Source organism: Spodoptera frugiperda, chromosome 28, assembly GCF_023101765.2.
Source record: "Spodoptera frugiperda isolate SF20-4 chromosome 28, AGI-APGP_CSIRO_Sfru_2.0, whole genome shotgun sequence".
In the NCBI taxonomy this organism is placed as follows: Eukaryota; Metazoa; Arthropoda; class Insecta; order Lepidoptera; family Noctuidae; genus Spodoptera; species Spodoptera frugiperda.
The window spans coordinates 12,329,799-12,354,638 of NC_064239.1; the positions used below are offsets into that span (position 1 = coordinate 12,329,799).

The 24,840-nt window shown below is 34.2% G+C and overlaps 2 protein-coding genes and 2 non-coding genes across 6 annotated transcripts; 3 read left to right on the forward strand and 1 right to left on the reverse strand.

Annotated features, from left to right (window-relative positions):
- Window positions 1-1,701: 1,701 nt before the first annotated feature.
- On the reverse strand, window positions 1,702-9,398 carry LOC118265399 (fatty acyl-CoA reductase 1-like). Of its 2 annotated transcripts, none has more exons than XM_050706023.1 (11): window positions 9,196-9,398; window positions 8,510-8,600; window positions 7,838-7,954; window positions 7,291-7,413; window positions 6,759-6,884; window positions 5,639-5,786; window positions 5,111-5,212; window positions 3,390-3,576; window positions 3,068-3,174; window positions 2,429-2,558; window positions 1,702-2,158 (listed from the first exon to the last, which is right to left on the reverse strand). In XM_050706023.1, exons 2-11 carry the CDS (start codon window positions 8,537-8,539, stop codon window positions 1,930-1,932), a joined length of 1,299 nt encoding a protein of 432 aa, XP_050561980.1. In that variant the 5' UTR covers window positions 8,540-8,600; window positions 9,196-9,398; the 3' UTR covers window positions 1,702-1,929. The 2 variants fall into 2 exon arrangements, with proteins under 2 accessions (XP_050561980.1, XP_050561981.1); XM_050706024.1 differs by having other exon boundaries at window positions 5,111-5,208; window positions 5,635-5,786.
- On the forward strand, window positions 4,033-4,151 carry LOC118265635 (5S ribosomal RNA). The gene has a single exon (XR_004782772.2). It is a non-coding gene; the product is annotated as a 5S ribosomal RNA (ribosomal RNA).
- Window positions 4,798-4,916, forward strand: LOC118265629 (5S ribosomal RNA). Its single transcript, XR_004782766.1, has one exon. It is a non-coding gene; the product is annotated as a 5S ribosomal RNA (ribosomal RNA).
- Window positions 9,399-17,438: 8,040 nt separating the features above from the next.
- LOC118265410 (uncharacterized) lies at window positions 17,439-19,647 on the forward strand. 2 transcript variants are annotated; one of them, XM_050706028.1, is made up of 3 exons: window positions 17,439-17,701; window positions 18,737-18,870; window positions 19,413-19,647. In XM_050706028.1, exons 1-3 carry the CDS (start codon window positions 17,548-17,550, stop codon window positions 19,560-19,562), a joined length of 438 nt encoding a protein of 145 aa, XP_050561985.1. In that variant the 5' UTR covers window positions 17,439-17,547; the 3' UTR covers window positions 19,563-19,647. The 2 variants fall into 2 exon arrangements, with proteins under 2 accessions (XP_050561985.1, XP_050561984.1); XM_050706027.1 differs by having other exon boundaries at window positions 17,444-17,701; window positions 18,731-18,870; window positions 19,413-19,645.
- The last annotated feature ends 5,193 nt before the right edge of the window (window positions 19,648-24,840 follow it).

Consider the following 24,840-nt stretch of genomic DNA (forward strand, 5'->3'; position numbering starts at 1 on the left):
AACGCACCAATTGAAATCAAATTAAGCGTTTCAATGGACCCCAATTTGCCTGATTTTAACTCCCACTCTGTATGTACATTATTGATTGAGCTAGGGATATATTTTTAAAATAGTGTAGAGTAAATAGGCATGGATTGGGTTCCTTTTCCCAAATCTTGGTTAGTGACTAAAATATGATATACTTACTTAATTATACACTGCTTCTTAGCTATATTTTGCGTAAAATCTTAGTCTTATTATACCTGATACTTGGGAGCAAAAAAACGGAGATACAAGAGTTTTTATACTTTAAAAAAAGTAATAATTTAAAAAAGCCATCTTACAATGAAATACTCTTATTTTAAATTAAATTGCTATTCATACGACATACGTTGCAAATTAGTAAAATACTCGTATCAGAAAAAAATGATAAAGAAACGATAAAAAAAACGCTAGTGGCTCCGTTGCTTTGAAATGATGAAGAAAGAAATGGTAAAGTGTATAAAGCTGACAAAAAATATGGAGATCAACGCTTCAATATACATATAGGTAGGTTTATATAAGTTGTATATCACTCAACACAATTCATGTTATAAGAATTGGAAATTCGGAAATTCCTTAATTTAACCAATTTCATTTCGTATATAAAAATGTCGATCATTTATCACATAATTGTCTTGTTTGAAGCAATAAGTGGTTGCTCCAGGCTACACTAATTTAAGACGTAATTCAATAGGAACTTTTTTGATGATGAGGAGAAATCTTCAAAAGGCTCCTAGCTTTTTAGGAAGAAAGACTTGGGAGTGTGTGTCTCAGGAACACTTATACACTTAATGGTACTAAGAGCTAGTGAAAGCAAAGCAAAACCTCTTTTTATCGTACTTTTGAACATTTTGTCGCTTTTCTTTTGATATGGTTGTGTATCACATTTCCTAACGAGTATTAGTAATAGTATAGTAATAACGAAACGAGTATTAGTATAGAATTAGAAAGTTTGTTTAGATGTTCAGTTGTTTGTCCGTTAATCATACTGAAACTAAGAAACGGATTTTGATGAAATTTGGTATACTATATAGCTAATTTAGGTGATAGAACACTTTTTATCCCACGGGAAAGCCGGTGAGGCTGCTGGCAGAAGCTAGTATGAAATAAATTAAACTCTAATACTATTTCAAATACTTATTTTTAGCACTTATTTCATTGGATTTAAGCCTAATCTTCTGTGCCTGTGTAAAGTAAAATTATATAGAGTTATTAAGTGTTGGGAATTTCGTATTATAAATTGGAGAAAAAGGTAATATTATACAGTCGAATATTTTATTTCTCAAACATAATTTAGTAGTTTTACAAGAAAGAGTCGCTTAGATCTGAATCATAGTTCTAAAAAGATATTTTAATTTTTGCGTCTAAAGATGTGTATTGTTTAGTTTTGTTTTTAGGTTTTTGTATTCATGTACTTTATCATTCTTACTTGCATCATGCCATCTGTGGTGGTGTCAAATAAAGTAAGTACAATGCCCAAAAACATTATATGGAGCAAAAACCCAGAATCAAATTCAATTTTTTTTTTGCTACAACCATTTTATCTTGGTCTCGCTTTGTATGATCTTTCCGCAGATTTAACAGTCTGCTTATACTGGTTTCATTGCACAAAATCGTATTGTGGTATGATAATATTGGAAAATCTAATTGGTTTGGGGGGTTTGCTTATAATTAAATTCCTTATCTGTATTCTTCATTTCTTTAATTAGTAACAAAAACAGAAAAAAATAACTGCTATATATAATTGTGATATTTTGCAGGCTGCTGATCCGTTCGGTTATGATTTTGGCCTTCTATATTATGGTCTCTCCTATTGTTCATGAATTGTTTTAATCGACTCTAGGGGTTTTTGGGTTTCTCTCTCATTCTCTTTTAATATCTTCTTTTTTCTTCTTTTCAATACATCTCTTATAATATCTTAGGGGCCTTCAAGTACTTATAGATTCCATTCATGTTGTCTTTCAAGTACTCTGGCCATCTTATCTGAGTGGGATCACATGGGAACTCCTCCCTATCTTCAGGAGACAGTGAGGAGTGCAGTTCCCTAGTTCTGTCAGATCTCAAGATGAAATTATTCGTGGTGAAGTAATCATAAGCGTTTCGGATGGTTAAGGCTTGTGTAACTACTTTGAGGTACCTGGAAGTATTAGGTTTTTATTATTAAAAAAACTAACGTCATGCATTTTATCCCCGAAGGGGTAGGCGTGCATAATGGCACGTTATGCCGCTATGCAATGTACACCCACTTTTCAACATTTGTGTAATTTATAATTCCATATAATAGGGGGTGACCCTATTGCCATGTACCGGGCTGTACTGAGAAATTTTCGAAAAACCGAAATTAATTACATGTTACATTTATATTTACATAATAAAATATTGTTATAATAACAACGAGAAAACTTACTTAGGATCTTTGCCTTTAATTTTCAACCACAAATCAGCTAAAACAGCAGGAGTTATCTGCAGGAAGAAGGTTCCCAATTGCAGAGCCAATTTCGAATCCACATACGTCATACTTAAATACGGAAATTTATCTGAAAAGAGGAGAAAATATAGTAAGAGATGAAGCAAATACAAAGAGGAGACGTTACGTCATCTCCTGTGGATTGACTGGATTTCCCTTTAACATAATGCGTGACCTTTTACAGTGAGCGGGAGACGTTACAAACCACGCCCCCACTTTCTTACCGCTTATAACCTATCTACACCTTTTTTCTCTTATTAGGTATATCATTGGTATCGCCGTTTTTTTTTTTTTGTGTGCATAATCACATATTTTCTCATCTTTTTGCTAGGGGAATGATTTTTAAACAAGACCATACTTCGGGGAGTATCTTCGATTAGTGCACAGTAGGGCATCGAATTTATTTTTGATGGGGAAAATCATCCAATCACTTCTCCCGCCTTGGGCGAGGCGAGAGGGAGTGTCCGACTCTTACTTTCTAAAATCCACCCCACTTCTGCTTTTAGAGCCGCAGGAGCTTAATGTGCTGGACTTTTTTTTATTCTTTCGTGAAATACCGGTGTATAACATAATGCTTACTTTTCCCAGACAATGTTTTTTCTTCCTTCATAGTATTAAAGATTGTATCCCAATTTACCGGATTGTCTGATGTTGATGTACTGTTGTAGACTTGTACTTCATTGGATCTGCAACAATAATAATATAATCTTTCTCTTTCTAATCTCTTTAACTCTCTTTTAGTGCTCTTTGTTTAACATTTTATTAAACTACAACGGCCAATTCGCCCATAAAATGAAAAGGTTGTGCAAACTCTCTGATGACGAGGAGTTGACGTGATTTAACGGCATTTTATATTGAAAAGAAATACAAACCAACAATATTAGTAAAGAAAAAAACTTACTCTTTAGCTCTCAAAGCAGATATGATACACAAATTAGAAACGTAATCCACGGGAATAAAGTCGACAGTATGGTTTCCGTGACCATGTAAAACCCTGATTACACCTTCATTGATATAATACAAAATTCCAGATGCCCCAAACCAGTTGTCCAGCCAACCTTTTACTGGTCCATCCTTTGTTGCGGTCACTGCAAACGACAATGAACTTTATTAGAAAGTAATAAAGTCGAAAGCTAATTTAACAACATTTTAGGTGTTTTTTAAATAACTTGCAATACTATTTGATATTTTGCGGTTAATATTTTTAATCAAGCTACCACTAGACAAGTCTTAGAATTATTTATAAACCTTCACTCCTACACACACTCTCTCTCACAGGAAAACAAAATAATAGATTAAAAAATGTAAACACCCTATTTCCCATTAGAGGAGCAAAATATGTTTTTCTAATTATCAAAATCGTTAACATTTCGAGAAATAGATTGGTGATAGCAAAATATACCTACAATTAAATGAGCTTCTGCAAATGCCAAGATGGCAAGGAATTCTAAAATTAACTATAGTTCTGTCATTAGTTGGTTATACAAAACATGACGTCACTACAGTGAAATAATGTACTGAAGAGTAATTTTAGAGCTCCATTTGCCAACGTCCATACCATGTTGAAAGCACCGGTTCTCGTCCGATCACCGAAGTTAAGCAACATCGGGCGCGGTTAGTACTTGGATGGGTGACCGCCTGGGAATACCGCGTGACGTTAGCTTTTTGCCATTTTTCTACATGAATTCCTTTCAATATATTTTATTTAATCTAGACTTATTTTTTTTTGTATCAAATATTATGTATTTAGTGTTAATATACATTTTTTTTTTATTTGTAGCTTTTCTTTTTGTCGCATTTAACTTAACTAGTAGTCAAAATTCGACCATAATATACGATTTAATTTACAATAACACTTAACATACGTTCAAGGATAATTTTTATTTAACGAATTGCTATTAGTTTTGTAAAATTCAAATTAATATATTCCGGCGCATCATGAACAGGAAAACTCTATTCATATGAGACGTGAGAATATCATCGCAATGTCTGTCGATTTTGACGTTTTGTCAAATAAGATCAGATACTATGCATGGTAGTGTGTGTAATGTTTTATTTATTGATTTAATGTACTTTATAAGCATTATGTTTGAAAAATATTAGCGTTTTGCACTTCTCCTACACATAAACTATAAGTGTACCAAATTTTATGCTCCTACGTCCGCGCAATTTTCGTAAATAGCGGTCCAATGTTTTTGCATCACGTATTAATATATAGATAACTATTGTTCTGTCATTAGTTGGTTATAAAAAACATGACGTCACTACAGTGAAATATTGTACTGAAGAGTAATTTTAGAACAACATTCGCCAACGTCCATACCATGTTGAAAGCACCGGTTCTCGTCCGATCACCGAAGTTAAGCAACATCGGGCGCGGTTAGTACTTGGATGGGTGACCGCCTGGGAATACCGCGTGACGTTAGCCTTTTGCCATTTTTCTACATGACTTCCTTTCAATATATTTTATTTATCTAAACTTTCCTTTTTTGTATCATATTTGTTAAAAATATATTATTTATTTTATATTAATATATTTGTTTTATTGTAACATTTCTTTTTATCATGTTTAACTTAATTCCTCTTTTAACTGTTACCTACGCAAACAAATAATATTTTTACCTGCAGAAGGTCTGATGATGACTGCTGGTACCTTTCCGTGGTTTTTAGCAATATAGGCTTCAGATAATGCTTTAGCAAACGCATACGTGCCGAAATGACTACCTGAAAAATAATAAAAATTATGAACGTAATCAGTAGGTACTTTGAAACCAGAATAGTCGCAAAAATTAAAAAAATATCTTGTAACATTTGTATCGTCTTTACCCAGGGACCGTTTTTGGAAAAACAGACTTTGGACTCCTTTTCGATGGTAAAGATTCCTGAGGACTTAGTACGTATTTGTTTTACTTTGCACGAGATCGAAACGAAACCGCATTCGGCGGTCGGTACCCTTTAGTACTTGTTGATTTTTATCGATTACTTTAAATGTTAATCAAACTCATATTAAGGGTACTAATCGGCTTGCTCCAATGAATCAACCAATCAGAACGCAGAACGTGGTTTTGTTTTATTCAACGTCAAACAAGCCCATACTAAGCCCTCTAATCAGAATTTCAATCGGTACAGTATTAGTATATTAGTACATACCTATAAACTTTTTGACAGCATGCTTATCATGTCCATGTTCTTCGATGAATTTGTAAACATCTTCCACCTTAGCTGGTGATGGGTAGGCAGTCTCTACAAGTACTTTAGCATTGGCTTGCGCAAACGCTGTAGACACGTAGACAAACGCCTACAAACCAATAACACGATTAATTATTATGTTATCGGCTTACTCACGTAACTGTTTGACGAAGAACTCGACTAGTTTCAAGCCATGCTAGATGCTCATATTCATGAGCAGCATTCCGCTAATGCTGCTCATGTTTACGTGATGTGCAACTTTACGTTAACGTAACGTAAAAATGAACATCACAACACAGAAACGTTACACTTTGCCGTGCTTTATAAAATTCTGGTACATTCTTCACTAACATGCGTCAATCTCCGCACATTTTACACGCAGTACAGTTATTCTGCTTCTGCTATTGTTAAAAAGACATTGACATTGAAGCATTAATTGAGCGAGAGCATCGAGATACGTCGGACTTAGTTTAAGTAATTATTAAATGTGTCTGAGTGCGGCAGTAACCAAATTACTTCATGATAATTAATGTTTATTACGATAATTTTACATTAATGTATAAAAAGGTCTGAATAGGAGTCTAGACAGGGTATTAAATGGAAATACCCAATTATTGTGTTATGAAGATTAACTTGTACAGATAAGAAACATGTACATAGGTACTAAATTTTAAAACAATTTTAAGTTTGGTAATGGAAGCTACCTACGTCACTGCTGCATTACTCATATATGTATAAATACAATATACACTACCAAAAAAAAATAGGAGCCACTTGCGTTTTTATCATTTTAAAGAACCATTTTTTATAACTTAAAAGAAAATCGTTTTATAATAAAGTACTCTCATTTTAAAGGTAATTAAATTAAAAAGGTACAACATATGTAAAAATATATTTTTGTTATATAAAAAAAAATATTTTTAATCAAGAAATGAAAAAAATAACCTTTGTGACTTCGTTTCTTTGCACCCAAGTGCATTTTATTGCAATCGCAAATGACGTCATGCGAAGTTTTTAATCAATATTATCGTCGTATTTGTTTTTTAATCAAATGACAAAAAAAAATATTTTTTTAGTTTACCTCAATATTCTTCATTCGTTGACTGAGCTCCAGCATTTTCCTTGTACCATCAAAGTTGATGTTTATGGACACTGGTAACGGCTCATAAAATCTGACTGTCGCCCCTGCATGGTATACTACTGATACCTGAAATTAATTTGAACTAATATTCAAAAGTTATTCGTGGTGGCCCCAAGGTTTAATCATGTTTAAGACGCCCGCTTTTCACGCATTAGTCCTCTAGTGAAGCCAGTTTCATTTAAATTGTAGATTTCTATCGAGCAAGAAACTCCATAGTTATTCTTTTTCAATCTGGTTTATAACACAATTCCTGGTTACATTGTCTTGTTGCTTCAATTACGTGAGAACAATGTAACACCAATATTCAGTCAAAGAAATAGCAAAAGAAAGTAAAGTTAAGAGCAATAAAATAATACAAATCTCAAACAGACCAGTCTCAGTTGACAGCACCCGTTCACGAACATGACACGTGCATCAGCACCGCGCAACTCAAAGAAGAAATACTAGAAAACTACTGAAGTAAATGATTAACCTTATCAATCAGAGTCTGTTCATCACTTGGCGATATCCCCAAGTTTGGTAAGCCCAGGTCACCAGGTACAAGTACAACCTTCTTCATAAAGTCAGGGTTGCTGCTTTTCAACCTCTTGAAGAGCTGTAAATATAAGAACAAGAAGTTTTACAAGCTGAAATGGAATGAGAATTAATATTAAAATACTTCTACTTCTAGGATTTTCTCTTGTGTCGTAGGTGCATTTAAAAATACAAATGACATTCACACCCGAAGCAACAATTTGTGGATGACACAAAGAGTTGCTCCGTACGTGAATTAAAAAGAAAAGGTTATCCACATTAGGATTTTCTCCTGTATCGTGGGTGCGTTTACAAACATACAAGTTCACATATACATGACACCCAGACCCGAAGCAACATATGTTTACTTTGCTTGTATGTTGTATTACTATCTATTTACGAATTACCATTCAACTTCTTGAATCGAATCCGCTACACGATGGACGGCACCAGTTGCCCATTCTTTAGAAACTAAAAAGCTAGTTTTCTTATAAAATAAAACTCACCGGGTTCTCAAACAAATCTGCGATTCTTTTATCAGCACTTACACCTTTCTTTTCTCTGATTAATAAGTAGAGTTTGTCCAATTTTGGACACGAATATAATAGCTTTTCCATGTAGACCTGAAACAAGTCATAGACCAATTAAAAATTTATGAACTACACATTGTTCTATTGTCTAGTGATCAGCACATTTTAATATTATAAATGTAATGTTTTGTTGTTTCTCCATTAATCACACTAAAAGTACTGAACGAATTTTGATGAAAATGCTGCACCCGCTACACGTTGCACGGCAGCCGGTTATCCAGCCCCCGAACCAACGGTGCAGTCAACTTATAAAAACAACTGCATATCATTATTTGTATTACATCATCACCAACTAAAATATATCAACCACAAAAATTCCACTAGGTATGATAATTAAACGACTTTAAGATCGGAGTTAGATGATGACCTATGTCTGTCTAAAGTCAAAGCATTTATTTTAATGAATCCTTAAAATTATTATTAGGTACGTTTGAAACGTCCGTCAGTTTGTCTGTCAGTGCAGCTAGGTAATTATTCCAAGGTGTAGCTTCGAATAGAGATGAACGAGTGAGAAATTTCGTAACAATGGTAACTACATCACAATATATTTAAAAAAAAATGTCGCTATTTTATGAATCTTTTACTAACCTTTCCCAAGAATCCGGTGCCGCCTGTCATGAACACAGACTTTCCAGAGTAGAAGTCTGCCACAGACTGGTATTTGTCTTTTGAAATCACACTGAAACATATCATATAGGTACAGTCATCATCACTTCAGCCTTAGCCTTAAATGTGTAGAAGAACTAAGTTTTCAAATTGTTGGTATACAAATATGCGAACTTTTATTTCAACACACGTATCTTCGCAACATTCACACATATTGATATCGTAACACCTATCGTCCATTGGAGCATGTAATGGAATACGCAATGAATCCAAATAAAAGAAATTGAAATAATCCAACCAAAGGATGCTTTTCCACCAGAGATGTGCTATACTACGTTGCTTTGGATTGCCGCTTCTACGAATCATATTCATTGGTACCTACACAAACACAGCTTAGTACTAGTGGAAACGAACTCAGCTAAGCTATTTTGTTATATGGAAAGATGCGTGCTATGAATGCATGCTAAGGATGCGTGCTACAGATTTGTGCTATGCATGGCTTTCCTACTATCGATACACCACAAGCTCGAGCTGCGCATCTTCGACGAGCAGCTACGTAGCTTATTATCAGTGGAAACGGTCATATAGTTTCACAGCTTAGCTCTTCGTAGCATATCTACATAATACATCTCTGGTGGAAAAGCACTATGAAACTAATATACACACACCTAGATGCACTAGAATATCCTCGAATAGGTTTAACTACCACTATTTTGTTAAACACCACACAGTTTCTTCCCACCGATCTTTGCACTCAATACATTTTACATAAATTAAACATTGTAATATCTAATTAACAAAATTATTTTATCTTTTTTTTAAGTCTCAAAGTTACAATTTAATAAAAAAAATATGGAGATGGTTTACGTTTCTGAATTAAGTTTAAAATGTGAAAAAGATAAGCGTCGACGTCTTTATATAAAGTTGTGTTTTTATTGGTTTTTTCAGTAGGTAATGTATTACGTCACACATTGTATGTATTCAGTTTTTACTGAAGACACGATTCATGTTGCAGTTAAAATATTATTTATACGTTTATAAGATTTCTCATATAATAGGTAGTTGTGGTGGACCAGAGGTTATAGATTGCTTCTCATGTATAAGGGTTCAAAACCTAGCAACGGCAAGTACCAATGTGATTTTTTCCAACGGTGGACGTTTTCCACCTAATGATGATAGACATTATTTTTTAGGATCCATCCATCTAAATTAATATTTACTCTCACAATGACTTTCAGACCAGCCAATTGATCAAGCGACATTGATCAGGGCACAGAAACTATCACAATTTGTGGATAGAACCATTGAATTTCATTATCAGATTTTTAATTAAATTAGCTTCCATCTCTATTCTTAAAAAACTGGTATATGATAAGAGTCAGTTAAGCATTGTTTTTTTTAAAAACCAATGTAACGTTGTTATCGATGCAAATGACGTTCAAGTTTAACTTAATTGCGACATTCAGTATCATATCAGTGGTTAAATTGATCCCAGTTACTGCTCCAACCGGTACAATAAGTAGTTAGTGTTTCATGATGTGGCGATACATGACAATTGACAAATGACAGATAGATGACAGATGCCACGTTATGAATTTTACATGCGAATAAATATGGATAGATAATCGCAACGAACAACAGTTGGACAGAAAGCCTGTCAGACACGTCCACCTCGCCAGGTCGAAATATCCTCCTTTTCTTAGGAAACTTTACTATAACGCGTTTCTAGCCGGGAAGAAATAACTAAAAACAAAAAAAATGTTTGGGTCTAGGTTTAACCCACCGCAGGCGCCGCATGATACGACTCTGTTTGATCACGAAATTGGAAATTGATCACGAAAAACTTTTGCTGGCTAAAGGTATAAACTGTTTTGGGTCCTGCAACTAAATAAATCAGAAGACTTTATTCAAATAGTATATCGAGTATAACATGGGTATATCCTAAAATGAAGACGATGCCCAGCTCAGTCAGCTTCATTTTAAATCATCACTTACCATCAGGTGAGATAGCGGTCAAACGTCGACCCATTAAATGTAAAAAAAAAAAAATGGTTACGTCACTACAATCCCTTGATGAATGCCAAGTTTAGAGATTATGGCAGATCCACTGTTAAAAAGGTATTTTTATCAGTAGGTTTGCTTCTAGATCATCTCCACGATGATGATGATGTAAGAACAAAAAATAACTAAAAACTGAAATATTTACAACTTAAATTGGGTTTTCCGTTATATTAAATAATTGAACAGTAAACATTTTGTCCACGACATGATTTTAATAATGATAATAAAAAAAAAGGATAAAATTAATTATTTCACAAATAAAAATAAAAAATACAATGACATAAGTAACAATTATAAAATAAATAGTAAGAATTAAGATAATTATCATACAAATTAGAGATTCATTTAATCGTAAAGATAACATTTATAAGTTATAGTTCGAGAAAAATATTCATTCACTATACGAGTCATGAATAATACTAAATTCCAAATAATATTGCAGAGTCATCTCAGATTTAAAATCCAGATTGGACCTATAACGTATCAACAGCTCATAACTGCATTGCGGGACTATGGACCTCCTAAATACGCAGTTTAACCAGTATCTTTCAAATGTCTACATATTCATGTAGGGAATGGTTGATGCAGTAACGCAGTGTCAGCGAGCAAGGGTAGCTCACCGCACGACAAGAACCAGACCCGAGTGGACACGTTTCGTTTCGCGTGCGCCTCAATGAGCTATGACACCCAGTACGACTGATACCTGATACGAAGCTGCTAAAGACTTAAAGAGATGCCGGGGCTTCACCTCGAAGAGCAGGAGTAGGAACGGGATGGTTTTAACTAAGTAAGAGTCTATATAGATATGCTGTCTCACCTCGCCAAAGGCGGAAGAAGACAGTGGATGATTTTCCCCCTTCAAAAAAAGGCTCGTCCCCTACAACAAAGAATTCATACTTTACCTGCTACCTTGCATTTGCTATATTGTATTTTCGTGTACCTATGTGTATTCTTCCACAATTAAAGGCGTGAGATTATTTCCCACATAATTTATGATTTATTTAATACATTTTTTTCCAAAAAAAATATCTACAGTAAAAAGAATACCCAAATGACGTGCTCAGGGTTGTGTAACAATGAACAAACTTACACTTGCATAAAAGTATATCAATTGGGATTTGATACAAGGAGACAGTAGGTACGGTATCTGTATGTATGTACTACGGTTAGGTCTTCTTATGAGGTATATCTTTCTTTTTCGAAAAATATCAATCGTTTATCGTATAATTGTCCTGTTTGAAGATACATAATGGGATGTGAGGTAGCTTGGGGCTGCACGAGTAAATGACATTCAAGAAAAGAAAATTTAGTAAAGGAGCGAAACTCTCGTTTCAATAAAATAAAAAACATTTAGGTGTGATTAAAATTAGGTGCGTTTTCGGTATGATTTAGGTAAGAAATTGTCACCTACTAATCGGGAACCGTACCTAATTGCCGTATAGACATACAGTCACTACATACACACACAATAGTCACTATCTCTGCTCTCCAAATTTCGTCATCATCAATCATTTTACTAAATCATTCTACCAACCAAATCTACCGAACGCCTAACAAAATAAAATAGCAACATTTCACATCAGTGCGTAAAAACGTTCATTCATTCAACAGTTACTTTTTTCTCAGGCGTTCATTCATCGTTTGGCGAATAAAAATAGTTGTTTTTTTTTAGTTATTTCAGTTGAACGACTTCCTTCAACCCTCCAGCTAGTGACAGAAGATAAACGGACGTGAATTCAGACTAACGTAGACACGTAATATACTATCGAAGACGGGTGCCTGCTAGGGGTGGCACTATTCTGAAAAGTATTCTCAAGACTTATGTTACAAAAAGGAAAGAGTATTTATGTGTCTTATACTTCATTATACGATAATTTCATGGTATGAGTTTTAACTTTGGATGCAGTCAAAATACTGAAGACTAATATTATTATACAATATGTGTATAAAAAAGATACATCTTTTTTGCGATGCAGACCAAGTCATTAATAATAAATAGCTAGCTTTTTTCACTTTATTTAATGTTTTAAATTAACTTTAATTTTAATCTTTAATTAATTTTAATATTTTTATCATCGTGAGTTAAAATGTGCAATAATATAATAATTATTGTATGAATATATTTTTGTACATAGCAAAAAAGTCTCTAGAATACGGACACAATGACGTATTAGATATTTCAAAGAGACGAAGGTCCGACGTTTGTTCTCATGGAATAAGCATTTTGTTACTAATGATTGTTTCACTTCATTCACGAACTGAATTTGTTTTATTTACATTAATACAACAAGCAATAGGCTCTCCCCCTATTACATGACACTGAATGGGGAAAAGTGTACATTGTACAGTGGCATTACGTGCCATAATGTGCACGTCTGCCTACCTCTTCGGAGATAAAGGCGTATCGATACAATTATACAACACCTCGACACCTTGAAGGACTAATTAAGGGAAGGTGTTACTTGATAAAATTCGATAGACATGAATAGGTAAGCTAAATTGTCTTAACAATTCAAATGGAATGAAATAGAGTTAGTCTATGTTTTCTTTAGTCTTTTCGCCATCGTATTGTGCAGATTACAACAGCACTTCCGGATGGAAGTGCTGTTGTAATCTGTGATGGGGATCCATTATATAAATGGTTGACAGGCCACAACTGTGCGTTTCTCACGAATCTTTCTGCGTCACGCAGCAAAAACTGTGGAATGAGCTGTCGTCATCGGTATTTCCAAACCGATACGACCTTCAAGAAAAGAGCATATTCCTTTTTAAAATGCTGGCAAAACACCTGTGACTGCTCTGGTGTTGTGGGTGTCCATGGGCGGCGTTGATCGCTTACTATCAGGTGAACCGTCTGCGCGTGTACCCCTTATTCCATAAAAAATAACTACCTACATAATTTTTAGTCCAGTCTATTTTACGACTACTTAAATAGAAAATAACTTCCAGCAGTGACAATAATAAATAACACAGGGACCTCCTTAATCCTGTGTCGAGATCCAAGATACAATCTGTACTTCGAGATTCTAAATATCTTTAGACAATCTTAAATAAAACAATTTAAAGTTCATTCTGAACTTATAATAAAATACTCTTTTATAGAAAAGGCTATTTTATGGTTTTTATTGCTCAGATTTAGTCAATCAGCTTAGGAAAAATGGATTTAAGTTCCTGCAAAATCTACTCTACACCGCCGTTATTAGGTTTGTTTTTTTAACGAGCGGATCACCTGATGGTAAGCAATCAGCGCCGCCTATGCACACCCAAAACACTAGTGTAGAATTACAAGTGCATTGCTGGTATTTTGGGTTTAGAAATTTGACAACCAGTAACCTCATCCGCACGACGAACAACGCTAGTGTTATTAATTTACGCCGGTTTTTTTGCATAATCCCTCTGGTCGGCCGGTCGCCGGCCCATTCACACCGAAACTTGGCACACCCACACATAAAGGGTCACTAAATAAAATAATATCAAGTAGAGTGTTACAATAACTTACAAAAGTAGGTACTTATTTTTATAGCTTAAAGTGAAATCACACATCAACAGTCTATAAGTGACCACTGCTGATCAAAGGCCTCTTCTCGTACGGAGAAGGTTTGGGTATTAATTACTAAGTTTCACTAGATACAAAACATACTTTTTACTTTACATCTTTCAATAGCAACTTCTAAAACAACTACGCCCTTGTCAGTAGCAACTTCTTAATGAGTTTTCTCAAAGAGCTTATCTTGAAAGTCTGTCTGGTTATCAACGTATAATCGTAATCGTTTCGTCTGGGCCTAAATTAGTCCTTTTTGAAGTACAATTGAATGTTTCTTTTATTACCTTTTCTATTATTAGACTAGATTTTGGCTAGATGGACGTATGAAGTAACTTTTTATGTTACATTTTAGAACATTATTGTTCCAGAATCGTTGGCGGGAGTTGTCGTACCTACTCTTTTTTGTCATTAATTAAATTTAGTAATAGTCGAACTGTAAAAATGTCGCCCGTGGGCGTTGTAAGAGTCGACCAAGGGACTACACATTTAACATAAATTAGGCTGAACTTTAAAAAGTTCAAAGATCTCCGACACACAATGTCAAGCGTGAAGGTCATATCAATACCTTTATAAGTACCCGGAGCTCTGGAACTCCGGAGCTATGGATTGCCTAGCGGGTTTTCCGGGCTCTGGCTCTAAAAGCAAGCTCTCGCCTCGCCTAACGGCGGGAGAAGACATTGGATGATTTTCTCCCTTCAAAACTATCTTATAAGTAGAGCAAATCATATTCTAGCAGTAGCACTATCACAAGATGTTCCTTTATGTGATATCATCATATCAACCACAAGACGTCCACCTTTTTTTTTGTTGACGGGGGAAACCTTCAAAAGGCGCCTAGCTTTTTGGGGAAAAAAACTAGGGAGTGTGGGATTTTTACCTTACTAAAACCTCCCCGGTGGCCACCATCTGCACCTAAAGGAGGCACCGGGTCCTCTTAGTAGACCAACCCCGGAGCCCTCGACAAGATGTCCACTGCTGAACATAAGGATCCCCACGAGACGATTGCGTGTCTTTAATCACTGTGAAATTAATGTGACCTGAAAAGGTTGTGCTAGACAACTTTTAAAATAAAACTATTGAACCACCTATTAAGGCAATTGATACTACAAACTTACACGTAGAAGCTACATAAATCAAGTTTAAAGATTATTAGATCCATTCGATCCATTTAATAGCTCATGCATCGTCGTCTATCCTCAAAATGCTGGAGGCGATTTGTATAAAATTTCAACCAGAAAACGATCGTATTAAAAAGAAAAGCCTCTTTATTCAGGATTAAAGGATTTGTTTAGAAAAGCAATCTGCATTAGGGTTATTGTGCAAAGTTGTTCCATGCGTTCATCGTGCACCTTAAGATGAAAACGGTAAGGTTGAAATTCGAATGGATATTGGTTATACGGTTTTCAGGTGATCTCGTTTTAGGCATTAGCTTACGAGCTGTTTTATAAATCGAGGGAAGTGTTCCTTTAACTTTAAGGCTAATAATGTCTTGTCTATAGTAAAAAAACCTAGTTTTTCAATCTACCTGTTTGTTTGGTAAATATTCTCATAGGGTTATATTTATTTTTACATTATCTTTAGAACTTTTACACGTGATCGAGCCATTTTCCATTCAGTACGAATGATCGAATGATGAACGAAAACGAAACGAGAGTGTGTTCGGTGCTCTCTGATTGGCCGGCGCGAATGAATTAACCAATCAGAGCGCCGAACGCGCTCGCATTTCGATCTCGTTAAACGTAAGCAAACTCGTACTAAGGGTACTTTTTCGACCGGAGTATTACCGTAGGCTTGCAGAAAACCGACATAAAATAAAGCTAATGTTCCATTGCTTTTTTTAAAGGTCTTGATAAGTCTTTTTTACGTACAAAAAAGGTTTTATAAGGGTCAATTTATACTAGCAGAGAGTCAAAGCGCAGCGAACCGTCTTTCCAAAACTGAACATACTGACTCTGCTCTAGTATAAATTGAACCTAAATGGATTTCTTAGTTAAAAAATCTTATATAAATTCCCATTCATGAGTTTTTTCAAGTAATTATATAAAAAAAAACAACATACTCTTGAAGTTTCTCGTTTTATGGTGCAAACGAGATGTAAGCACAATGAGTTACACAAAGTTTGCTCAGTAAAACGTCTCTTGAGTCTACTAGGTGTGAAACTTTAGTCGATATCGGTACTTTCACTGAATAATTCATCAAGATTACCTTAGAAGAGAATATTATAAAAATAGACCAGAGATGTACTTGATATTATGTTGGTGTTCATTGGAAGTCACTTTTCGCCAGTACTAAGTGTGGGAGAGCCATGCTTCGGCACGAATGGGTTGGCTTGACCGGAGTGATACCACGGCCTCACAGAAAATCATCGTGAAACATTGATAGCGTTGTGTTTCGTCGTGTAAGTGAGGTTACCAGAGGCCCAATCACCTCCTAATCTTCCCCATCCTTAAACCCCTCAAATTTCTAGACCCGCAAAGGCCGGCAACGCACTAGTAATGCTTCTGGTGTTTCGGATGTCTATGGGCGGTGGCAATTGCTTACCATCAGGTGATCTCTCGGCTCGTTTACCGACTTATACCATAAAAAATAACAAATCTTGTATGCCAATAAACAAAGGGCTATTGTGATTTTTATCAACATTATTTATAACAAAATACATAAAATAATGTATTGTATAATGTTACACAATTTGGTACTTGAACCCAATCGTCTGAAGCGCTTATCTCTGAGAGGTCAATGATGTGAGATACTGCTTCTGGAGTTAGGAAGCGGTCATACAATATGGCGACAAATCGGGTATTTTGCGCGCGAATATAGTGTGAAATTGTAATGGTTTTATTTTTGTAAGGTCTTCCTTAACTCTTACCAAAACGATTTTAAGCGAAAGTATGTAACAAGTAAACGTAAAAGAGCGGACGGATCATCTGATGGTAAGCAGTCACCGTCACCCATGGACACCCGAAATACCAGAAGCGTTACAAGTGCGTTACCGGCCTTTTGGGGGTTAGGAATTTAAGGATTGTTGGGAAATCGGGGATTGGGAAGGGGGGTAATTGGGCTGCTGGTAACCTCACCCACACAACGAAACACAACGCAAGCATTGTTTCACATCAGTTTTCTGTGAGGCCGTAATAACACTCCGATCGATCCTGTCCATTCATGCCAAAGCATGGCTCTCCCACACTCAAATATCGGTACCTTAATGATAAAGCGTTTCGCAATAACAAAAACTTATTAAGACTATATTCATAAACGAAAATGTCAAATAATCCTTGCAGACATTAGATACATCCAATATGACCACACCCTCTCAGTTCCGCGTCGATTGTTTTAAATAAACATTTTAGCAATACATTGGAACGTCTCGCAAGGAAAACATTGCAAATTAATTTATTATACAGAATATTTAGAAATAATGTTTACAAAGTTATTATGTGTTTTAGTGATTTTGAGTGGATGTGCTGGTGACTTGAGTGAGTTGAGTGAAGATGAGTATTTTGATGCTGTGATGGACATGCTGCTGAACGGTGTTGATAGAGATTTCGGGGATTCTGAAGAAGTTGGTGATGGTAGGTATTTGAACATTTTTCAGTGGGTGATGTTTGTTTTTTTTATTAAACATACACATGCTCGATTAGCTGTAATACAGCGTGTACTAGCACCTACACTTATGTATCGTAGTGAATCGTGGGTGTGGCAGAAGAAGCATAAAAGCAGGATTAATACGGTGGAAATGAGAGCCCTGAGAAGTATGACTGGAGAAAAATTGAGTGATCCGGTGAACTGACTGTTGATGAAGCGAAAGAAGTGTGTAAGAACCGTGGCAATTGGCGTTCCATTGTCTCTGCCTACCCTCATAGGAAACAGGCGTGACGTTATGTATGTATGTATGTATGTATGTATACACCATACACACAAATAAGCCCACACTCTATCTGTGAAACAGCAAAACGGTAATTACACAAAGTCATCAATTGATACCGAAATACAATGACATCACCAGTAAAAGCTTAATATTAATAATAAGGTAAAATGTACAAGGGACTTAAAATTTTTGTATTACCTAATAGTCTGTACCTACAAATAAAGTATTCTATTCTATTCTTGCTTCTACCAGTGGCTTCGCCCGCTATCCTGTCGGATAAAATCCCATATGTGTTATTCCAGACCATTATGTACGGCTGTTTCAAAGGGGATAGATCAAAATTGCCCTACTTTCTATAACAACGTGACATATCTCAAAAAAAGAAGATAAAAATGTATAAAAAATATGGCATACTTCTTAACTTCATTTGTTTGCACCTTCATCGCTTGAACAATTAGCATAGCAGTTTTTCATAAATGCTTTGATAAAATTGTTCACGCGCTGTTATGAAAAATTCGTTCGTATGAGTATTTGAACCGATTTAATGCATTATGTTAAACACTGTTTCACTTTTGATGTTTTTGAAATCGGAGTCTCGACTTTATGGGACTACCTTAGAGGTTCTTATGTTATTGAGGGATATTCATATGATGCGTTGATTATTTACTATCAGGTTTATAATTTGATCGTTTATCATGACAATAAACGAGCAGACTGCTTATCATAATCATAGTTGCAGATGATGAACCAATCCTAAATGGCGGTGTCTGGAAATGTGGAAGATGCGATGCAATCAATGAGTCCAGGCTGATCTACTCTGAGGTGAACGAAGTCGACAACGAAATGATGACTGACCAGTCAGTCGATATACAGGTTGGTTGTTGATACATTTTGTAAAATATGCCGAAAATAAAATAATAGTATTTTTATAAATACAACTCTAACTGAAAGTGTAAATAGGTAATAAAGTTAATTTTGCTAAGGTTTAAGTACCCGGTTTACCCAGATACCTAATATTAGACAAAATCGTTAGGAAACCGTTGCTTTATAATAATATTTATTGCCTAAGGAGCGATTTTTCAATAAATTATATCAATAAATGACTGCAAGGTTCAATTCCCTAAAAGAACAACTGTTTTTGTGATCCACAAATTGTTGTTCCAGGTCTAAGTGTCATGTATATTTGACCTTGTATGTTTGTACGACAAAGGAAAAAATCCTAGTGTGGGGAAACGTTTAAAAATTAATTTGTAGAATAAAATGTTGCAAGCAAACGCAAGATTGTGATTGTTTTTTACTATTTAATGGTTTTTTTCCTTTAAAAACAACTTAGTACTCTTTACCAACTTATTTACACTTTTCCAAAAAACAAAACGAAAATTGATACTCATTCCTTTTTTTTCTTATATTTCCAGATAGGCATATCTCTACCAGACATGAAGTGCCTGATAGTAAACTCCGACGTGCGCGGCGTCGTGCGTCGCGTTGCTGGCGCATGCGCGGGAGACTCCGTCACGCTCAGCGTGGCGCCCGCGCAGCGGTTTACTGTACAAGTTTATAATTAGAATGTCTATTTTAAAATGTTAAGGTTTGCTTTTTGTGTTAATAAATGTATATAGTACTAGCTTTTGCCCGCGACTTCGTTCGCGTGGAATAGTGACATCCGCCAAATTTTTGGTTTTAACCACATAGTTCCCGATCTCGCGGAATCTCTTCAAAAATGAGATGTAGAAGATATTCCAGGGAACTCTTCAAAAATCAACATAATGAGCTCTGCGTTTGAATTTAATAGATGTATACTCACTTAGGGCATTGAAAAAAATAGTTTAAAAACGGACTTAAACTAAAGAAATATAATCTTTCCGAACTTAAGATGAAAACTAACTTAAAACTAAAGAAAGCTACGAATTACGAATTTATAACAATTAAAAAAGAAATTATATTAGAACCTATCCTTTATGCTATAATAACCAAGCTTAAACTAAATAATTTAAAAGAAACGACTTAAATCTAATCTAATTAATTTATAAATTAGACTTACAATTTTATTAAAAAAACTAACTACAGTAACTACTAATAATCGATATCAAACTAAACCTACGTTAAAAAGTTTAACCAGAAAACCAGGAAAACCCAACAAATAAACTTATTAATTGACAAATACAACGAAACCAATTTAGAATATACGAAACAGCAGGACCACTACAGACAAATAATCATACGACTGATAATACACATTTTCTACAATAGTACCGAAGCGCTCGGCCGATACCCAACCAAATAATTGTAACAAAACCATAGCGCAATCTATTTCGATCCCAACGCCATCTATCGAGGATAAAGACAACTTGGATTATTTATTTATACTCCGTTCGGGCATTTTCTTTGTACTAAAAGTTTAATTATATTGATATAATTTTTTTCATACCTTTTTACTATTTGTTAACTTTTTTCGATGAATTAAAACAATAACATGAACCGAAGTCGTGTAACGATCGACATAGAATTATCTATACTCCATTAGAGCGTTTTCTTTGTACTAAAAGTTGTATTATGTTATATTTTTCATCGCTTTTTACTATTTTGTAAAAACAAATTTCCAATGAATTAAAACAATAACATGAACTGAACAATTGTAATTACACCATTGCGCGATCAACGCCATCTATCTACGGAGTATAGGAACAGCCGACATTGTTCAATTCCGTACTATAAGTACTAAATTGAACAATTCAAGATGGCGCTGTATGTCCGGCAATAAATTTACGTTTTTAGACATTTTATTTTTAATTTTTATGAATTTTTATTTTAACGATTTTTATTTGATCTTTATTTTATTTTTATTTTTATTTTATTTTTACAATTTCAAATTTTATTTTAATTTTATTTTATTTTATTTTAATTTTATTTTGATTTTATTTTGAATTTTCATTTTATTTTTATTTTAATTTTATTTTTATTTTATTTTTATTTTGATTTTTATTTTTTTTTTTATTTTTATTTTTATTTTTTTTTATTTTTTTTTTTTTTTTATTTTTATTTTTATTTTTATTTTTATTTTTATTTTTATTTTTATTTTTATTTTTATTTTTATTTTTATTTTTATTTTTATTTTTATTTTTATTTTTATTTTTTTTTTATTTTTATTTTTATTTTTATTTTTATTTTTATTTTTATTTTTATTTTATGTTTTCTTTTATTTTTAGTTTTATTTTTCCATTTTTGTAACTCTGACAATGACTTTCTTATAAATATCTATTGGACCCAAATTTACGGCGAGGCCCATAATAATTAAGGAGATTAATGTATTGAGCTACTGCTGTTGAGCAGAATAAATTTGAAAAATAACTTTTTTTTTCTACGATTTTTCCAGGATAAAAAGTATCCTATTTTATATGCCCAGGATAATAAGGTATAAATTATACCAAGTTTCATCCAAATCGAACCGTTAGACAAACAGTGATGCCAGAACATACAGACAGACAAAAAAAATCACATATTTGGGTTCGGTATCGATCCAGTAACACCTCCTGCTATTTATTATTTTTATTTTCAATGTACAGAATTGACCCTTCTACAGATTTGTTATAATATGAATGAATGTATAAGAGTGTTATAAACGTAAGAGTAGACAAAAATATAATCAGAAAGCTCCGAACTGCTAAGCTATCGGGATTTATACTGAGTTATTGTGAGTCAATCATAAAAGATAGACATTTGACCACAGTCGTGGAATCAAGATTTTTGAAACAATTTTAAAAATAAACATTTCCGTTACATTATTTCTGTGTACGCTATTAACCATTAAGGCTGTACACGCGACTGACTAGCTTAAAAAATTGGAGTATAGTTCATTCAGTTTTCCCAACATTTGTCTTCATTTTTATTAATGCTCATATTGATCGTAGCGTGATAAAAAGTATACTATAAACCTGCCCAAAAGTATGAATGAACATTTATTGTACCAAGTTTCGTTGTGTTTCTGTCGAGTGGTTTTTGTTTCTATAAAGAACATACAGACAGACAGACAGACAGACAGACAGACAGACAGACAGATCAGACAAAAATTTTTCTGATCTGCATTTTTGGCGTCAGTATCGATCACTAATCACCCGCTGATAGTTATTTTGGAATATATTTCATGTCAGAATTGACCTCTCTACAGATTTATTATAAGTATAGATTAACATTCTTAATTGTTGATAATTTGGTTAAAAATTAATATTTTTAGGAAATTTTTACTCATTCTAGTATATAAATAGTTAATTTACGTATTAATAGACGGACCAGCAAAAAATAGACCCACCGCAAATACGTCTTGGTTAAACCATTCAGGAAATTAGATAATAAATTTGTCTTATTTTTATTAATAAACAAAAACTACATATTATATTTTAAGCAGCTTTAAAATAACTCACTATTTAAATATGTATTTAAAAAAATATGAATGAAATTCTAGAAAATTTATTTGACGTGAAACAAGGCTTGCGTGTTGTGTTTCGTTGTGTGAGTGAGGTTACCGGGGATTACCCCCTATTCAATTACCCGCTTCCCAATCCCCAATTCTCCAACATCCCTTAAATTCCTAACGCTCAAAAGACAGGCAACGCACTTGTAACGCCACTAGTGTTTTGGGTGTGTTCTGACGGCGGCTATTGCTTACCATCATGTGATCTGTCTGCTCGTTTACCGGCTTATACCATAAAACAAGACGTCCAAGTAGAATTACTCTTTAAAAATTCAACTAGAAATTCTTGTTTAGTGAGGAGTTATGTTGAACTGTATGGTCAAAACAAAAACAAGTGTTGTTATCATTAAATGTTTAGCAGTTCATTAGATTGTTACACAAACATGATTGAGATTATTGACAGTTTGCATTCATTGTTTAATTCATTGATTCAGTCATCTAATTTCTTTTCGTGTTGCAGTCAATGTGAAAAATAGACAACATATTAATAAATTTAGTATTTTTGCAAAACCTGATAATAATATTATAAACCTGAAATTCAGGCTAACAGGGAAAAGAAAATTAGGTAAACTAAAAATAGCTTTGAAAAGGACGTAGGCTTTTTTTAAGAGTGGAAAATCGTCCAATGACTTCTCCCGCTCTGAACGAGGCGAGAGGGAGTGTCAAACTCTTACTGACTAAAAACCATCCCGTTCCTACTCCTGTTTTTCAGGCATCAGCCCTCCTGGGCCCCATCTGTGGTGAACGACGTAGGCTACCTTTCATAAGAAATTCACGCAGAAGACGCAGCGGGTAAAACCTAGTTTATACTATAAGTCACATTGTAAGCTTGTTCCTATGTATAATGAAAATTATTACTAAACACTTGGTTAAATCCTAAATGTAAGAACGTATTTTAGCATTCATAACTTACATGATCACTCGACCAATAAGTGTTTATCTGACGTTTCCCGTAATTTACAGCATATTTCAGTAAAAATATTTACTAAAAATAAAAATAACCACAAAATAGTTTTAATTATAATTATAGTAAGGATGTTCTAGTTAACATAATTATACAGGGTGTCCCTGAATTCGACGTCCAAATGGCACCAAATTATCAGCAAGGTTCCAACTCACACCCATAGAATGAAAGTGACAGAATCCAAAAACTGCAAGTTGTGGGAATTGAGCCAGGAAGTCACAGAAAATTATAGCATTGAATACATTTTAGTATATCTCTTCCGTATTCTATGACATAGAATTGATTTTCTAGATTGTCTAGTTCTTTGGTGGTCGTAGAGTATATTTATAGCACCCGTTTATAACAAAATCGAATGTTACATGTCGAAATTGTTGACTATTATCAGAAAAATAAAAATCTAAATCCACAGTTTTTAAATTACATTGAATTGTGTGTAATCCACGTAAAAGTACACATTTGCGATAGAAAAAATGCGCATGCATTGTCTGCCAAAATATAAGATTTTAGCAGTTTTAGCATGTACTCGATAACTAAGCAAATCTGGAACTACGCAGCTAAATCTTAAACTAACAAGATATTTTATAAATTGATTTACGTATACTTATTAGATAAATTGACAATACATGTCACGAGAGTGCAGAATCAATGCACGAATTCGTGCCGTTCGGCCGTTGCACCATGTCCTTGATACATCATCTTAGCAACCGTGTCAACACAAAGGGCTCAACTACGTGACCTTCAGCGACCTTCATGGACCTAACCGAACTATTGACTCAAGGATGTCATATCATTGTCATAAAATAATATTATGACAAACTGCCATCTATTGGCTAGCAGTTATATAGGTACTTATAACTACAGTTGCCGACTGCCTCATTGGTCGAGTGGTCGCAAGTGCGACTACCGAACAAGGGGTCTCGGGTTGGATTCCCGGGTCGGGCAAAGTATTGCTGGGCCTTTTTCGGATTTGCGAAAATTTCTTTTTCAGTAGCACGGAGTCTGGAATTGTGCCCAGTATGGCAATAGGCTCACCCCCTATTACATGGGACTTTAACACGAACGGTGAAAAGTGGGTGTACATTGTATAGCGGCATTATGTGCCGTAATGTGCACCTCTGTCAACCCCTTCGGGGATAAAAGTTTAATAACATAGGCATGTAAGATAACATTAGAGCTATGAGCAATTATTTTAAAGTGTCATTCATAAATTTGTTGATGTACACCCTGTATTCACTTCATTTTAATATTTAAAACAAAATATTACGGTTCAACATTTTTATATTTGTAATCTAAGTTCATGGTTTATGAACACTAAAACCGTTAAATGTTTATTTAAAATTAGTAAAAATATTCCTTACGATGTTGCAACAAGTGTAGTAAAAGAGATTTTTTTTTTATTTTCAAACATTGT

Excerpts from the sequence above, each read along its gene's own strand:
- LOC118265410 (XM_050706027.1), top strand. The coding sequence starts at position 17,548 with ATGTTTACAAAGTTATTATGTGTTTTAGTGATTTTGAGTGGATGTGCT. Across the intron at positions 17,702-18,730 it reads TTCTGAAGAAGTTGGTGATG|TTGCAGATGATGAACCAATC; the intron begins GTAGGTATTTGA and ends TCATAATCATAG. Across the intron at positions 18,871-19,412 it reads ACCAGTCAGTCGATATACAG|ATAGGCATATCTCTACCAGA; the intron begins GTTGGTTGTTGA and ends TTATATTTCCAG.
- LOC118265399 (XM_050706023.1), bottom strand. The coding sequence starts at position 8,539 with ATGACAGGCGGCACCGGATTCTTGGGAAAG. Across the intron at positions 6,885-7,290 it reads AACAGACTCTGATTGATAAG|GTATCAGTAGTATACCATGC; the intron begins GTTAATCATTTA and ends AATTAATTTCAG. Across the intron at positions 5,787-6,758 it reads AACGAATGAAGAATATTGAG|GCGTTTGTCTACGTGTCTAC; the intron begins GTAAACTAAAAA and ends ATTGGTTTGTAG.